The sequence below is a fragment of the Trachinotus anak genome, unplaced genomic scaffold, assembly GCF_046630095.1.
Source record: "Trachinotus anak isolate AG129_WGS33_773 ecotype Australia unplaced genomic scaffold, CSIRO_AGI_Tana_v1 ptg000032l, whole genome shotgun sequence".
In the NCBI taxonomy this organism is placed as follows: domain Eukaryota; kingdom Metazoa; phylum Chordata; class Actinopteri; order Carangiformes; family Carangidae; genus Trachinotus; species Trachinotus anak.
Window position 1 is genome coordinate 21,983,814 of NW_027273883.1, and position 16,470 is coordinate 22,000,283.

General features: G+C 42.9%; 1 protein-coding gene across 1 annotated transcript; it reads left to right on the top strand.

Annotated features, from left to right (window-relative positions):
- sall3a (spalt-like transcription factor 3a) lies at nucleotides 1-16,164 on the top strand. Its single transcript, XM_071470008.1, has 4 exons — nucleotides 1-1,508; nucleotides 10,086-13,241; nucleotides 13,568-13,905; nucleotides 14,521-16,164. The coding sequence occupies exons 1-4, from the start codon at nucleotides 1,427-1,429 to the stop codon at nucleotides 14,950-14,952; spliced, it is 4,008 nt and encodes a 1,335-aa protein (XP_071326109.1). The 5' UTR covers nucleotides 1-1,426; the 3' UTR covers nucleotides 14,953-16,164.
- Nucleotides 16,165-16,470: the final 306 nt, after the last annotated feature.

Here is a 16,470-nt window from a genome sequence, read left to right on the forward strand (position 1 = left end):
GGCTGAAAGCAATGGGCTGAACCTCTGCTTGGGGGTTAACTCACACACAGCGCAGTCCCCCCACACACACGGAGCCATGCCCAACGCCGAGAGGGCGACGCTGCCAGCAGGCTGCCAGAAGATAACTTCAAAGTTGGCTTCGATGTGAACCCGCGACTCGAGGAAAGGGAAGACACCGACTGAAGCTTCGGGTTTTTTTGGGGAGGGAACAAGCCGCGTTTGTGTGTTTGGTCACCAAATATCCAAAAGAGAGAAAAAAAGAGACTTTTTTTTTTTTGTGAGGGAGCGCACCGAGGCGAAAGCGCAACCGGGAGCTAAAAACACGGCGAGAGGAGGAGAAGTTCATCGCGATCAGCGGCACTGAAGCGACTTTTCTTTTATGGGACAAATGAGTTTTTGATCTCACTGACATTCCTGCTGCCGCTGAGAGGAGGACCGGTGCTGAGCCGCGGCAGCGCTTCCTCGGAAGACGCGCGTCAAAGTTTGGAGCGCGGAGCTGCGCCATTAGAAAAAAAAAAACAACCCAAACCAAACTGGTAACAGTTTATTGCTATTGTCAAGAACTTTACTCCCCCCGTCCACTTTCTGCCTGTCGGTGTCCGTGTATGTCCATCAAAACTCTGAAACATCTCAGCGACTGTAAACATCGCTTCATTTGAGTCCAGGTCAGAAGGAGGTGCGTGTTCACACACACACACACACACGCAACAACGAAAAAAAGTTACCGAGAGAGAAAGTGCGAGAACTGAGCCGGGATCTCGAGATAACACTTTATGAGAAGACGCTTTGTGAAGTTCTGAGGTGAAAGTGGGATCATAAATGTCAGAGGGATGAAGATTAGAGACACTTGGTGAAGAACCGCGGCGGTGAATCCTCAGCACTTGAGAGTGAGTGCGCTTCGTGACAGGAGGGGGAGAAGAGAGCCTGACGCTCCCTGTTGAAGACCCCCCCCAGTGAGCTGGCCATAACAAGAGATTTGGTGTGTTGTGTTGTGTTGTGTTGTTGGTGGAGGCTGGATAGTAAAGAGAAAAGAGACGGATAAAGTCTGAGAGTGAAGCGGCTAATTGCGTAGTCCGTCCCTCATTACCATATCCAATGCGCGTCCGCTGGACTCCAGCCAATCCTCCCCACCTTCACACGGTGCCATTAATCGCGGGGCATTATTCACTATCATAATTATTATACCGACATGCGCAATCCGACGCACAGCAACAGCAGCGGCAGCAGCACCACCACCACCACCACCGGCTAATTTCACTTTTTTTTTTTTTTTTTTTTTTTCTTTCTCCCCCTCTCTCTGCCACCAGACTGTTTGCGAACTTTTTTTGTGTGTTGATTCATTTCGCTCTTCGCTGATGTATCTGCAAAACGCAGAGACATCTCGGAGCGCAAGAGCAGCAGCATCGCCAGCACCGACGCCAGCAGCATGTCCCGACGCAAGCAAGCCAAGCCGCAGCACCTCAAGTCGGACGAGGATCCCGCTCTAGCCGGGGTGATCTCCGAGCACGGTGAGTGGATTTGATCAGCTGGGGTCCCCTTAATCCAGGTCCTCTTCTTTCAGACACACAGACAAGACAGCTTCCCCCTCCTCACGGCTCCGCTCGACACCGCTGCTGTTTCCTCACCTCACTTTGTTTCGCTCCTCTGCTTTAAGTTTGACCTGAAATGAAAAGTCGCTTGGATTCATTTGGATTATTGCTGGGTCGTCGACAAGATTATTTTCTTAAATATAGATGCAAAGCATTTGCAATAAATCTCCGGTGAAGTTAAAAGCCTCCCCTCTATCGACAGGGGAGCGAACAGTTTTAGTGTGAGGTGTTGGTTTTTATTCCTAAAAACCAGTTGGCCTGACCTGCGTCCCCCACAGCCTGCATCCCATAATCCTCTATTAGCTGATAGGTGACTTTTAGATGAAAGTAACTAAAGCATATAATCATTTAAAACAGTTTCCATTTATATTTTGTGTTGGAGGCCTTTTTAAAAGGCCTGTTTCAATTTACATTTGATTTAATACTTTCTTACACTTTAAATATCGGAGCTGTCTTAAACACGTCTTTGGAATCTGGACTGTGTTGATGCGCGCAAGATAAAACATATGCAGAAACGTGCACACACACACACACACACACACACACAAACACACACACACACACACACGCACAATTTGATAAGTTGGAAAATATCTGACATTCCCTCTTACAGCTGTAAAATTCTTAATCCCGCGGTTTTAGAGGCAAATCCCGCAGCTGGTGGATATTTTTCATGCTAAATAATAATTAAAACCCGCTCTCTTTTATTTGAGATTTTGACTCTGCTTCAGTGTCTTTTGTCCCCCAGCGCCTGTCTGTTCCCTCCGAGGAGCAAAACGCGGATTGTGTTGCAGGTCGAAGCCTCGTTTTGTCATGGAAATGTTTTTTGTTTACCCCCCTCACATAAATTTAGCACACTTGATTTGTTCCCTTTTGCTCACAATGTCGACAAGATCGGTTGACAGAGCTCGTCCTGGCCATGTGGAAAAAAAAAAAAAAAAAAAAAAAAAAAGGCTCATTCATCTTTTATTCTGTACTCAGCCTTTTCCGCAATAAAACGATCATTATAGAGCGAAAGTCAGATGTGAAGCAAGGTGAAATGTTGGAGGAATTACATGACAGCTGTGGGGACACTGTTTTCCTTACGTTTTAGTGCAGAAATCCTATTGTATATGATTTTGTTTTTATTGTATTTTTTTTTTAACTTTTATTATTTTAAAGGTGGAAAAATCATGTTTTACATATGAAGATATATAAGGATTTAAATGAAGTCATTTCCTCATTTTGTGTGCTCTGGATAATAAGATTAGAATTTTACTCTGAGGATCAGAATTTCTGCTTTCATTTCTCTGAGCTCAATTAGGAAGATGTGTCCAACAAATCACTGCTATTATTTATACCTTTCTAGCTTGACCCATGTTGACCAACACACGCACCCAGCCACACACATACACACGCACACACACACACATACACACACACTTTACAGAGCTTCTTTAGAATAGAAATGCGTGATGTAATCTCTGGGGAGCAGCTCTCTTTGCATGGGGAAATGTTTGGTGTGAGGTGGGAATCACACTCATGACTCTTGGCTCTTTTTATCCCATTTACACTGTGGAATTTTTTTGTCTTTTTTTTTTTTTTTTGTCATTTCCGGGCAATTCACATTTGAACACAAACATTGTCCCTGCGTCAGTGTTGAGATAACCTTCCTCAGATTTTACTCGGAGATACGGAGAAACATCCATCAGGTTGCTCTCCTGTAGGATCGTGGAATGAAAAGTGAACTTCCTTTTTCCCCTGAAGTAAAACCTTACATCTGCATGATTTACACAGAATTTCATTAAAAAAAAAATGACTATTAGCCTAATATTTTTTTCTGAAACAGAAGATGCATTAAAGACAGATCCATCATGGTAGGAAATTAGTGTAGTTTTGAGGGAAATCTATCCTGGATTTGTCTCTCTATTTTACCACCTCCCTACATGGGTAGAGGTATACGTATAGTTTTAGAATAACACATGTACTGTGTTATGTGTACCCTATAGTGTCCATGCCATTGTGCCTGAGACTGGAAGTGGCCGAGGAATGTTCTTGCCTGTCCTCGTTGGAGCACTTTATACTGGCTTGTTGTTTTCAGGACAGACGCTGCAGTGAAACAATCCCAAGCCTTTGGCCGTGCACAGTCAGCCCATACACACTTAAATAAACCTAATAATACCATGTCTCATCCAAAGCTACCGTACACACTCAGCTACACATGTCAGACTGTTAGTGTATCGGTGCAGCATGATCAGATTCTTCGCTGGTGCAGCTCGTGACGACACTATTGATCGCTGGCCTTGACGTATCGTTGCATCTAATGCCAAAGGAATTCAGAAGTTCCAGTCATCAGCTGCTTCTTGATTTAGACTTAAAATCTATATATGTTGGGCGAGTGGCGAGGGAAAAGTCAGGCATTCAAGTGAAATTGTGCTCAAGGACACACACTCTGTGTCTGTAGCGGGTTTTTAGCCATCAACTAAGAAAATATCCATTTGGAACAAACTTCCCCTTGTGTGTTCAGTTTTTCCAAATCTTCAATATGATCTGACCTTATTTTTTATTATTATTAGTTTTTTTGTTATTATTTTTTCATATGTTACTTTTTTTCCACTGATGCCCACTGCAGCTCAGCGAGGACTGTGCTGCATCTCTGAGAGAAAAAAAAAAAAAGAAGAAAAAAAAAAAGAAAATATAAAATCAAGTGCCAACAAGCCCTTGTTTGGCAAATCATCTCCCCCTCAGGCCTTCTGGACACTTGCCCCCTGGGGGAATTTGGGGGTTGGGTGTGTGTATGTGTTTGTGTGTGTTTGTTGGGATGGGGAAAGGGGGGGGGGGGGGGGGGGGGGGGGGGGGGGGGGGGGTATCTGCTGAGGAGTGCTTTTATAAAGCTTGCTGACTTAACCTTTGTCCAGGCCCGGCCAGCCAGGTCCTGTCGCTAGATGTCAAGCACCTTGTACAGTTGGAGCATGTGTGCCGTTGACCTTGGCAGCACAGCAGCTCACTCGTGTCCTGGAAAGTGTGAACAGTGACGGGCTTTTCGTCTCGCCACCGCTTCCTCTGCACCCAGTGTCTTTGAAGGTGTGCATGGGGAGCGCACGGTGGGCGGTGGCATACACATGGTACAGTTTATGAATACGCCTGTGCTTGCTCCTATTTAAGGGATGAAATTCATCCAAGACAGATACATATTGCCACAGTGAAAATGAGACGACACGTCTTAGGAGACATGTCAGAAAAGATGTGGAGGTCATGCTTTCTCTGAACAGGTGGACGACTGAATATGTGGTTTCAGTTTTCATTTTTAGTGCTTCGTTCACTGTCACAATCTTTATTGAATTTTCAAACACAACTTTTCCCCCTTTCTCTACCACATCATGTTGAAGGCAGGAATGTGCATAGTTACAGGGTGCAAAAAAATATACACTATAGTGAGCAAATCCCCGCTGACAGTGACGACACGGTTGTTGCCCACTTCCCCTGCAGTGGGGCTTTGTTTGGCTTTTGTTTTAATCCCCTCTCACCATTGGGTGCAGGCCTGTGGACCACCCACATAGCTCTGCCAAAGATGTCTTCAAGGGGACTCTCAAAAATATGACTGCGTCTTAATTACTACTCAGCGAGGAAAACACAAATGAACAAGTAAGATCCTGATTGAGAGGAAGGCCCAGACAGGAGAGAGAGAGAGAGGGGCTTTTTCATTTTAGATATAACATCACTCTGGGGGATTTAAGAGAAAGCTAACAAGTCGTTAAGTGAAGAGGTGAATTTTGTCTCCGGTGGATTTTCTTGCGATGATTATGTTTGTGTTTGTTTTGATGATTTTAGCACTGATTTGTTCAGGGAGCAGCGTCATGGAGGGGCAGTTTGACAGCTGAGATCTGTCCATGTGATGATGGTGCTTCGCTTCACAGGTGTAAACAGTGAATTGATAATTTTGTCAATTTGAATCACATGTAAAATTTTAAAGGAAGTGAAGCAACAATCTCTGTGTAAAAAGACAGACTCTCTTCTGGCCTGCTGAGGATGAGTGTCCATTAGATCCTGAAGTCTCCTCCTCATCTCGAGCCCTTTGTGAATCCGGGGGCAGAGAGCCATCTTGACGGGTGACACAGTCCTCTGGACAGAGTGCCGTCATTGAATACTGTATTGCAAATGCTTACACAAACAAATCGTTAATGTTTTGGCTGCTCCACATCTGCAGGCAATGACAAAGGCCTCTCTGTTAGTGCAGATATGACTGTACCATTCTGCAGAGGGGCTGACCAGGCCGATGACACACACACACGCACACACACATGCAAACATACACACATAGAGCTGGGCTGACAACGCTCGAGCGTCTGCAGGTCTAAGGATGCGTTCAAGGAGACGTGTTATGTGTTTATAGCCACACAGACACGACTGTGCAGGGACTGTGCAACAGCAGAAGAACAGAAAATATCTTTTTTGCAGGATTTGTCTATTTAAATATACATGTAAATAATGAATCTCTATGAGTAGTGGGGTAATTTAGTGGTATAAATGCAGCGTTTTAACTATGTCACATAGTTATATATTAATAAATTTCAAAAAAAGGGGAGGCAAACACTCCTATGTTCCTCTTCTATGTCCAGATCGATGTTGTGCTGACAAAAAAATACAACAAGAAAAAGCATCAATACATTTCTCTATCAAAACAATTTGTAATGAAATAACTTAAATTTAATTAGTGATATAATCGTTGCTTTTCTGGAGATTAGAAAAGTGGAGGTACGATAAAAGAACAGAATGGAAAAAAGTAACTGGCACAAGAATTCCAACATTGTTGAACCCAGCAGGCCTCCTGTTTTTTGCCCTCCCCTTCCAACTAGGGCTGGACCTACAGTGATGCATCTCTCTTTAAGGGTCCTAAGCTATCCTCAGATGCTTGAGAAGAATGCATTTTAAAGTCAGAAGGTGGGGCGGTTGTAGGAGGGCTGTAAGTGCAGGAATTCTGTGGAGAGACAACTTTAAAATATCCCAGTTTGAGTTTTGAAGAGGTTTTAAGTTGCAAGTTGTTAAAACGTTGGATATATAAGACACTTGAAATGACTTTTTTAATGAGATAGCAATGACTTTATTCTTAACATAGAGTGAATATTACCAGGGTCATTGTCTCTGTGTATGTGTGTGTGTGTGTGTGTTCATTAAGTGAATCTGGAAATTGTTAAGAATGGGAGAATTTGTAATTGCCTAATGGTTCGCTCAATGCCGGGCTCTGTGGCTTTCACAGAATCAGTGGAAAGCATGAATACCTCATCTGATATAATATGTCAGATTAGCGGTTTCAGTTAGCATGCCAAAGATTGCTGAGCAAGATAGCGGACACACAGATTCAATGTCTACAATTCCCCTATTGACTGTGTTCAGCTTAATATTTGCATCTGAGTAAATGAAGACTCTTCAAAGAATGAAAAACGGATTGGATTTGCTTTTTCATCCCTTCCTTTCTTATGCTATAGGAAAATCAATACCCCACCACCCCCAATCCACACACACAGATATACACATGCACACACACTCACATACGCAAACACTTTTACATTGTCTTGCTATTATAATATGATAACAATAATTGTAAATAATAATTGTAGCGATATTCAAACGGACAGAAATCACAGCATTTTCCCACGTCTTACATATTTCGTTAAATTTTTAATGTTTTTTTTAAATGTCTCTGTCTACATTTTTTGAATGACTTTCTATTATCTGTCTATTATATATAATCAAAAATTTCTGATGAATGATGTTCTTTTTTATTGCACTTACAACAAATGTTACAACAAAACTGAGGATCTCAGATGAGAAGGACATTTTCAAAATTTTCAAAATGGGATTTTTTTTTTTATGTAATTTAAAATTTGAAAATTGGAATTTTACTAAAACAACATTAAACACATTTTTTTAAGATGAAAAAATAAAAAGTTTAGCTTTTCACATTGTACATTTAACAAGGTCGGCCTCTGCAAACACACAAAAACACACACACACACACACACACACACACACACACACACACACATATATATATATATATATATATATATATATATATATATATATATATATATATATATATATATACACTTTGTTAGTATTCTCCAGTAACAGGAAGAAGTGTGCATACATTTGTGTGTGTATATATGGCATTTTTTTAGGTGTTTATCACGGCATGTAATTTGTAAATGTTCTGTCTGTCAACATACGTGTGTTAGAAAACGTGCCCGTGTGTGTGCGTGTGTGTGAGGTCAGAGGCATACAAAGGCCCCCACTTGTAATTGTATGAATGAATAAAAGAGATTGACAGTAATACCATTCTAATAACTAATCAGCTCAACACAATGCCTACTCATTTGTGTTGACCTTTCAACCCTCAATTATGGAAATGAGTCCTGCTGTCCGCTGCTGGGCTAAGGAGATTTCTAGCCTGCTGTCACGTGTCACTGACGTTTCCAGCCACCTTCTCCTTCTCACTCGTCAATTTTCAGTTTGAATTTGAACGTTTTAGCGAAGATATGTAATAGAAATGTAGTGAATGGCCAATTATTTTTTTGGTTTTTGCTGGAATTTTGACACAAAGTTTACAGACTTGTGGCTGGAAAATCAACGGAGAGGTGACACTGATATTGCAAAGTAAATAACGTGCAGGATTTTACATTTTATTTTCCTTTAATTGCTTAATCCGTTTTCTCTCATTTATCCTGGCAACATACATGATTAAATAAAATAATATCTTGTTCTGTCAGCCCTGCCCCCGGTGAGGAGGAGAACACGGAGGCCGTCCAAAGCCTTTCTGTTGATAATTAATTAAGTTACAGACACCAGACCCTGATAGCTCCTGCCCCCTTTGGAGGAGTGATGAATTTCTTTACTAATGAGTCACTGTAATTGGCACAAATGCTTCATGTCTCCTTCACCATGGCTTGCTCCATTTTAACCTTTGAAATGAGTGTAGGTGCTGTATGACTATCACGATTACTCACTTACAAAGCACAATGAGGCCTTTAATGTTGAGGAAATGTGCAGTGCGTAACCTGCTGGGATTTTTAGAGGTTATGCAGCTCTCGCTCTGTCTCTTTACATCTTTCATTCAGAGCTCATGTTGGTCAAGCGTATTAGGTGAGTTGCAGTTCCTGTGTTTTATTACAAACTCACCTCAATATCAACTCCTCCTTGTTTTATAGCAGCTTTTTTTCGAGTGACCACGAAATAAATCACCTTTATTTGCAGTAAATGCCCATGAAAATGTCCCAACATTTTTTATAGTGTTAAGTGTATATAAAATAGTTTAATTTGTGTTATATTACCAGATATATGCAGGGTTCTTGACTGTAAACTGAATAGGAGTCTCTGAAATAAAGTGTGTGCAGGATGGTGGTGATTGAGCTCACTTCCTAGTCGTAATGAACAACACACACACACACACACACACACACACACACACACACACACACACACACACACATATACACACCCATATAGCGTATAACTATGCCTGAACACAAAAAATAAACATACAAGGGAGGCCATTTCTACATGGTTTTGATCGGGTGTGAATTAGGTCCATGTTCAGAGCTTGCGTCTGCTTGTTTGACTCTTGATGGTTGTATGTGGAAGAGGAAGTGGCTTCCTACAACTGTGATTAAACATGTGTAACTAATCAGAGACTTTGCTGCCATGGCACTAGCATGTAATTTGTTGAGTCTTTTTTCAGAGAGCATGGAAGAGGGGGAGAGAGTAACACTGTGCATTTCTTAACTGAAAGCGAATTTTTTTTTAGTATTTCAAAACATTTCAAATTATAGATATTGGTATAGATATTGGTTGCACACAATTTAAATGGTTCAATTTAACTATTCACTCTCATTCATGAAATGTATGAGGGTTATATATTCAACACATGTGAATTTGTGCTTACTTTTGACAATATACTTTCCCTGATGTAATAACTAAGGAGTATTCCAGTAAAGAGTCCCTTGCTTAGCCTTTGCAATGCTAAATGAAAAGGCCCAGACATTTGGAATTCAGGTGGAAATGACTGGGCTTGATAGCAGAGGGGAATCCTAATGAGGCCATCAAAGTCCTGATTTGTACCCAACAGATGAGGCAGCTGTGAATTGTATGAAACATTGGAAATCAATAGTTTCTATGGAATTTCATTAAGCGGCAGTATCCACAATTGATAGGCCCTCATAATTTGATGGATTGCACAAAGAAAATTATTAGCTGGCTCTATGGAGAGGGTGCGAATGCACAAACCTGGGTCTTGAGAATTGGTGAACTAGGGCAATTTGTTCAGAGTAAAAAAAATAAAAAGAATATTGATTTTGGTTATGTTAAAAGAGAGAAAAAAAATCAAAGGTTAGATCTTTGCTGCAATGCACTGCAAAATATGTGTGGCTTCTTTATTGATTATTTATTCATTAATTCTTTTTTTTTTGCTCCCCCCTCCCTCCTTTCCTATCCACCTCCTACCCCCTCCCCTCCCTGTAGCCCGAGGTGATGTGCTGGATGATGCCGACAGCGGGAACGAGAGCCGCAGTGGCAGTGAGGAGACCCATGTATGTGAGAAGTGTTGCGCTGAGTTCTTCAAGTGGTCAGACTTCTGTGAACATTTAAAGAGCTGCACCAAGAACCCCCTGGTGCTCATAGTGAATGACAATGAGGACACACCTAACCCCTCCCAGGAGTACCCAACAGAGCCCTCCCCTGTACCCAGCTGCCCTAGCGAACAAGCTGACAGCGAGGACCCCAGGGAGGGCAACCACAGTCCTGCTGGTGAGGGGGATGACGTCCCAGAGACAGCAATCTTAACTGGGGTCAGTGTCCTAGAAAAGGAGGACGAGCAGATGGAGCTGGAGCTTTCTCCTGACAAAAATATGGATCCTGAAGAGAGAGATGTGACATCGCCTGAGCCAGACGGCTCCCTACCTCAGCTCAATGATGTCGTCCCTTCCACTGTTACAAGCTATGCCATGCCAAGCACCAATGTTACCTTGGAGACTCTGCACGGCACTCGGGTCGCAGTTGCCCAGTTTTCACAGAGTGTAAGGGCAGCAGCAGGCAGTGGGGTATCCACCATGGCTATTCCCATGATTCTGGACCAGCTGATGGCCCTCCAGCAGCAGCAGATCCATCAGCTGCAGCTGATAGAACAAATACGCAGTCAGGTGGCTCTGATGAATAGACAGTCTGCCTCACAGCCTGCTCTCAATCACCATCACAGCAATGCTGCTGGAAACCAGGGGCCTGTTTCCTCCTGTGTCCCTCCTGTCGCAAGTCAGCTTCAACTACACAACTTCATCACCCCTCCTGTCCATCAGCTGCCTGTTAGGTTGCCCGCCACTCTCAATGGTCCAGGCTCTTCACCCTTGACCTCAGCAATAGAAGGGTCTCTGTCTCAAACACCACAAAGTGGCAGTCAGCAGCCTAACCCTTCAATCCCTAACACATCCTCAAATAATTCGGTGTTTCCACAGCCTAGTGGTACTGGATTGTCATCTCTTATTCCCTCCTGCTCATCCTCAGTCACGAACAACAACATTAGCACGAGCAGTAGTGTAACAGGAGGTGGTTGCATTAGCAGCAGCTCGGCTCTTCCCAGGAACTCCACCACCCCTCCCTCACTCAGCCACAGTAGCCTCCTGGGCTCTGCCTCCAGTCTACCGCTGATACCTCACAGTTCATCCAGCAGCGTTATCTTCCCCAACCCTCTGGCCAGCATAGCAGCCACAGCCAATGCGCTTGACCCCCTCTCTGCTCTGATGAAGCACCGCAAGGGGAAGCCCCCGAATGTGTCTGTGTTTGACACTAAGCCCAGCTCTGAGGACCCCTTCTTCAAGCATAAGTGTCGGTTCTGCGCCAAGGTGTTTGGCAGTGACAGCGCCTTACAGATCCACCTGCGTTCCCACACTGGAGAGAGGCCCTACAAATGCAACATATGTGGCAACCGTTTCTCCACCAAAGGGAATCTGAAAGTCCACTTCCAAAGGCACAAAGAGAAATACCCACATATTCAGATGAACCCCTACCCTGTGCCAGAGTACCTGGACAATGTGCCCACAAGCTCAGGCATCCCATATGGCATGTCTTTGCCCCCAGAAAAACCGGTAACCACATGGCTAGACAGCAAACCTGTCCTCCCCACTGTTCCCACCTCAGTCGGGCTCCAGCTGCCTCCCACACTGCCGAGTATGATGGGAGGTTTTGGCGAATCTCCAAGCCTCACTCCGCTCAACAGGTCCCCTCAGAGACCATCACCACCTTCAAGCGAGTGTGCATCTTTGTCCCCCAATATCATCACTGACTCTGGCATGACCACTACGTCACCCTCCCCAAAACCTAGCCTAGGGAGTGATGCACCTCCTCTCTTGAAACCTGAAGGTGTTCTCCTGCCCCCAAGCTGCTCTACTAGGCCAGGAGAAAACACCACCACCACAACTACAGTAACTCAAGTGGTCCTCTCCACTACCGTCACCTCCACCCAATCGTCCAGCAGTGGCCAGGTCACTGAACCCATCGCTAGCCCCAACTCTGTTTCTAACCCTGTCTCCCATCCTGTTCTTCCCATGCTCTCGGAACAGTTTAAGGCCAAGTTTCCATTTGGCGGCCTCCTAGACTCTATGCAAACCTCAGAGACATCAAAGTTGCAGCAGCTTGTTGAAAATATTGACAAGAAGATGACTGACCCAAACCAGTGTGTCATCTGTCATCGCGTTCTGAGCTGCCAGAGTGCTCTCAAGATGCACTACCGTATCCACACTGGTGAGAGGCCTTTCAAATGCAAGATATGTGGGCGGGCATTCACCACCAAGGGTAACCTGAAAACACACTTTGGTGTCCATAGATCCAAACCCCCACTTCGGGTCCAGCACTCCTGCCCTATATGTCAGAAAAAGTTCACCAATGCAGTCGTGCTGCAGCAGCACATTCGTATGCACATGGGAGGGCAGATCCCCAACACCCCAGTCCCTGAAAGCCTGCAGGAGATGGACACTGACCTGTCCTTTGATGAGAAGAGCTTAGATGCAATGAGTAATTATGATGACGACCTTCTGGATGAAATGGAGCAGGCTATGGATGACGAACCTGACTTTAAAGAGGGGGAAGTGGACCCATCTAAACCTTATTCGCCTGGGAGCTCCCCACCAACTTCCATCATCTCGAGCATTGCTGCAATGGAGAACCAGATGAAGATGATTGACTCCACTGCCAACATTACCCGTTCGTTTGGTCAAAAGCCTACACAGAATGGCAGCAGCTTTGGAGGAGAGACTGACTGCTTAACCACTGATTCCCTGTCTGCAGTGGGGGATGCTGAAGGTCAAAGCCTGGGGAGCCCTGCTTTGTCTGAGTCCTCTGGCTCTATGCAGCATTTGTCCCCAGCTCACAGCCACTCTGAGAGCCAGCGATCCAAGTCCCCAGCTACACTCAACAATAATAACAACAGCAGTGCCATGACAGCAGAGGAGGGCCAGGAGAACAATACAACAGGCTTGGCAACAGTGAAGTCGGAAAAGTCAGAGACTCCATCTCCACTTTCTGCATCTGAAGGCACCGGGGCCCTTGACCTGACTGCCACTCAGCATGGCAGGCACTTTATCAAGGAGGAGAGCCACTTCAACATGCTGTTTCTAAATAGGGATCGAGGTGTGTGTGCAAAATCAACTAAAACTTAATGCAACATTTAGAGTGAATTACATTTCTGTACAGATTTTATGTGATAGTTATTAGTAAATAGTTATTAGCAAAAATAATGTACTTAGCATGACAATATCTACTCATTACAGTGCTATATATAATTGAAAAATGTTATAATAAAATGTGATATATTGATAACCAGAAAAGGAGGAAATATTGATGAAAATATACATATATACACACAGACTCATTTAAGCAGCTATGTTGCAGCCATATGCGTATCCCTTCTTGCAAAATCATTTATTCTAATACTTATTTAACCTCTTCTTTTTCAGGGCTAAACACTCCTAATTTGGCCAGTACTGCATCAAACATGATCAAAATGGAGATGAATGGACACGGCAAGTCAGTATCTCTGAGTGACCACTCTCACCTGCCCGTGGGCATTCAGGTTCCTGCTGCAACACCCCAGACCACCATGAGCCCCAGCATCAATCCCATGTTGGCACCCCCGCCTCCCCGCCGCACTCCTAAGCAGCACAACTGCCACTCATGTGGGAAGAATTTTTCTTCCGCCAGTGCTCTGCAGATCCACGAGCGCACACACACTGGGGAGAAACCTTTCGCCTGCTCCATTTGTGGAAGGGCTTTCACGACAAAGGGCAATCTGAAGGTACGAGACAGTTTAAAATAGCATCAATGAGTATTTTGCCTGAATGGGGTCATAACACTCTGGGACTGATTCTGGCTAAAACTTCTGGAGCTCTGTATTCCCCCGGCTCCCTTGCCACCACTTTCATACTCTCCCCTCACTGCTTGCTGAATAAAGGAGACATTTAAGATTTACACCATTAGCATAAGCTTAAAGTCAGTAACTTTTAGATTATCATTATCAGATATAATCAGATATTGATGAACAACACATTTAGTCACAACTATAGGGGATGAAAATATTTATATGTAAAAAAAAATCTTGCAAAATTCTCATAAAGTTCCTTTACATGATTTAAATATGTTATGATTGAAATAGAGCAAAATATTCATGTTTTTTTTTATCTTTACATTTAATGTTAATTTCCAGCAATTTCTAAAATAAAATTTTAGTGTACCACGAAGTCATTCCAAAAATGTATGCCTATTTGTTTTTATATTCATACATTTTGGCCTCTTCCCTTCCATTCCCATCCATACAATGTTTGTTTGGATGTGGTATTTGCTTTGGATATAGTGTTTGTGACATACCATGGCACTTTCATGATGTTTCTTTTTATTTTCTTGCTAATTTTAGGTTCACATGGGAACACACATGTGGAACAATGCTCCAGCCCGAAGGGGTCGGCGACTGTCCGTAGAGAATCCCATGGCCCTGCTGGGCGGGGATGCCATGAAGTTCAGTGAGATGTTCCAGAAGGATCTGGCGGCTCGGGCCATGAACGTCGACCCGGGCTTTTGGAACCAGTACGCTGCCGCCATCACCAATGGTCTGGCCATGAAAAACAATGAGATCTCTGTGATCCAGAATGGAGGCATCACCCAGCTGCCCGTCAGCCTCGGTGGCACAGGAATCACTTCACTGGGAGCCATGCCTGGAGGAATGGACCGTGTTCACACAGGCAGCAGTCCTCCTATGACGGGTATGGAGAAGGCTGGTCTGGAGGTTGGGGCCAACCGTCCATTCTCCAGATTTATGGAGGAGAACAAAGAGATTGGGATCAATTAAAAAGACTTTTCTGTATTATTCCAAGGTAGGCATTTGGCAAAGACTACGAGTCTGACGATAAGGACAGAAACCGCTGATCCAGTCTGAACTCAAGCGTATTATATTATGTACAGATTAAATATTTTTTGTTTGGTTTTGGAAATATAGTATTTAGTATTGATTAGAGGTCTTTGCCTTTCACTCATTGCGTCCTCACTTGATATTTCACCTATACGAAGAATACTTTGTCTCTTGTTTGAGAATATGTCGTCTTGCAAGATTTGCATGGTACTTATTGGTTTTTATCAGTATGTTTGACTGCTTTTATGAATTTCTTTGAAAACCAGGATCCTGCCTCATTTACGATGGGCAAGCATCTTATCTGGACAGGACTGAAACAGAAAAGAACATGGGGTGTGTTTAAAGACAGTCTTGCCTTTGCCTGGGAACCTTGTTTTTGACTGTCCATGGATAGACTGAAGAAAAGACTGAAGTATAGTGTTTCTGTGCTCGCCTGTTATTTTTTTCTCATGAACTAGAAAACTTGAAAAAAATAATGTTTGAACTATTTTAATCTTTACATTTAGTCTCCCAGCATTGTCTTATAATATTGTCCTGTGTCTTTAGTATTTATGATATTGACAAAAAAGCGGGTATACAAAAATATATTTAATGGCCCAAGCATTTTATTGATCCATTTTTTTTCTAAACTGCAGGCTTCACTGATGAATATCTCTTTCAATAAAGACAATATGTCATTTGAGTTGAACAACAGAGAAAAATGGTAGGTTTTATTTGGATATCTGTTGAGACTATGTGTATCTCATTACATGGTAAAGAGGCTAGAGATATCCGAAGCTGCTATGAATACAACCCTGCTTTTAACCTTTGTAAAAAGAAAAAAGAAGTGATCCTTTTGAAGAAATATCTATGTATAGAAATACAGACAAATCTAAAACAGGTATGCATATTTTGTATCACATAAAAATAGACATCATGAGTTGAGAGTATTTGTCATGTTTGTGAATGCACTTTTTAAAAACAAGACGTTTTGTCTGTGAGTTACCGTTAACCTTTTGACTGAGCTATCTATCACGTGCTGTTTTCATTGTTGTCAGCGTACCACTCCTACAATTTGCAGAGTCGGTTCTCTGTTATTGCATCTGTGCGACTCGTCAGAGTGCAAACTCATCACTCAATCAAAACCTTCTTAAATAAAAAAAAGAGAACAGGTGTGTGTTTTAATGGTTTCCGTATGTGCATCACATTCCCTTTTCTTTGTCACCCCTTTATTTCCATAAATTAAAATTTGAAATACCAGATACATATGATTAAATAAATGACAAAGACTCTTTATCATCATTATTATTGTTATATTACATTTTTCCTTTTTCAAATCCTTTTTAATCATTGTAATATTTAAGATTTTGAAGTAGAAGAATAGTGTCAGGGGAGATACAGTAGCTTGTTTTGTGTTGTGGGTCAAAGTGTCAAACTGATTTTGGAAAAATCAAAAGTGAAATTAAATAGTGTTTCTAT

Bases quoted from the DNA above. Each gene is read 5' to 3' on its own strand.
- sall3a (XM_071470008.1), top strand. From the start codon at position 1,427: ATGTCCCGACGCAAGCAAGCCAAGCCGCAGCACCTCAAGTCGGACGAG. The intron at 13,242-13,567 runs GTGTGTGTGCAA...CTTCTTTTTCAG, and splicing joins GTTTCTAAATAGGGATCGAG to GGCTAAACACTCCTAATTTG. The intron at 13,906-14,520 runs GTACGAGACAGT...TGCTAATTTTAG, and splicing joins CGACAAAGGGCAATCTGAAG to GTTCACATGGGAACACACAT.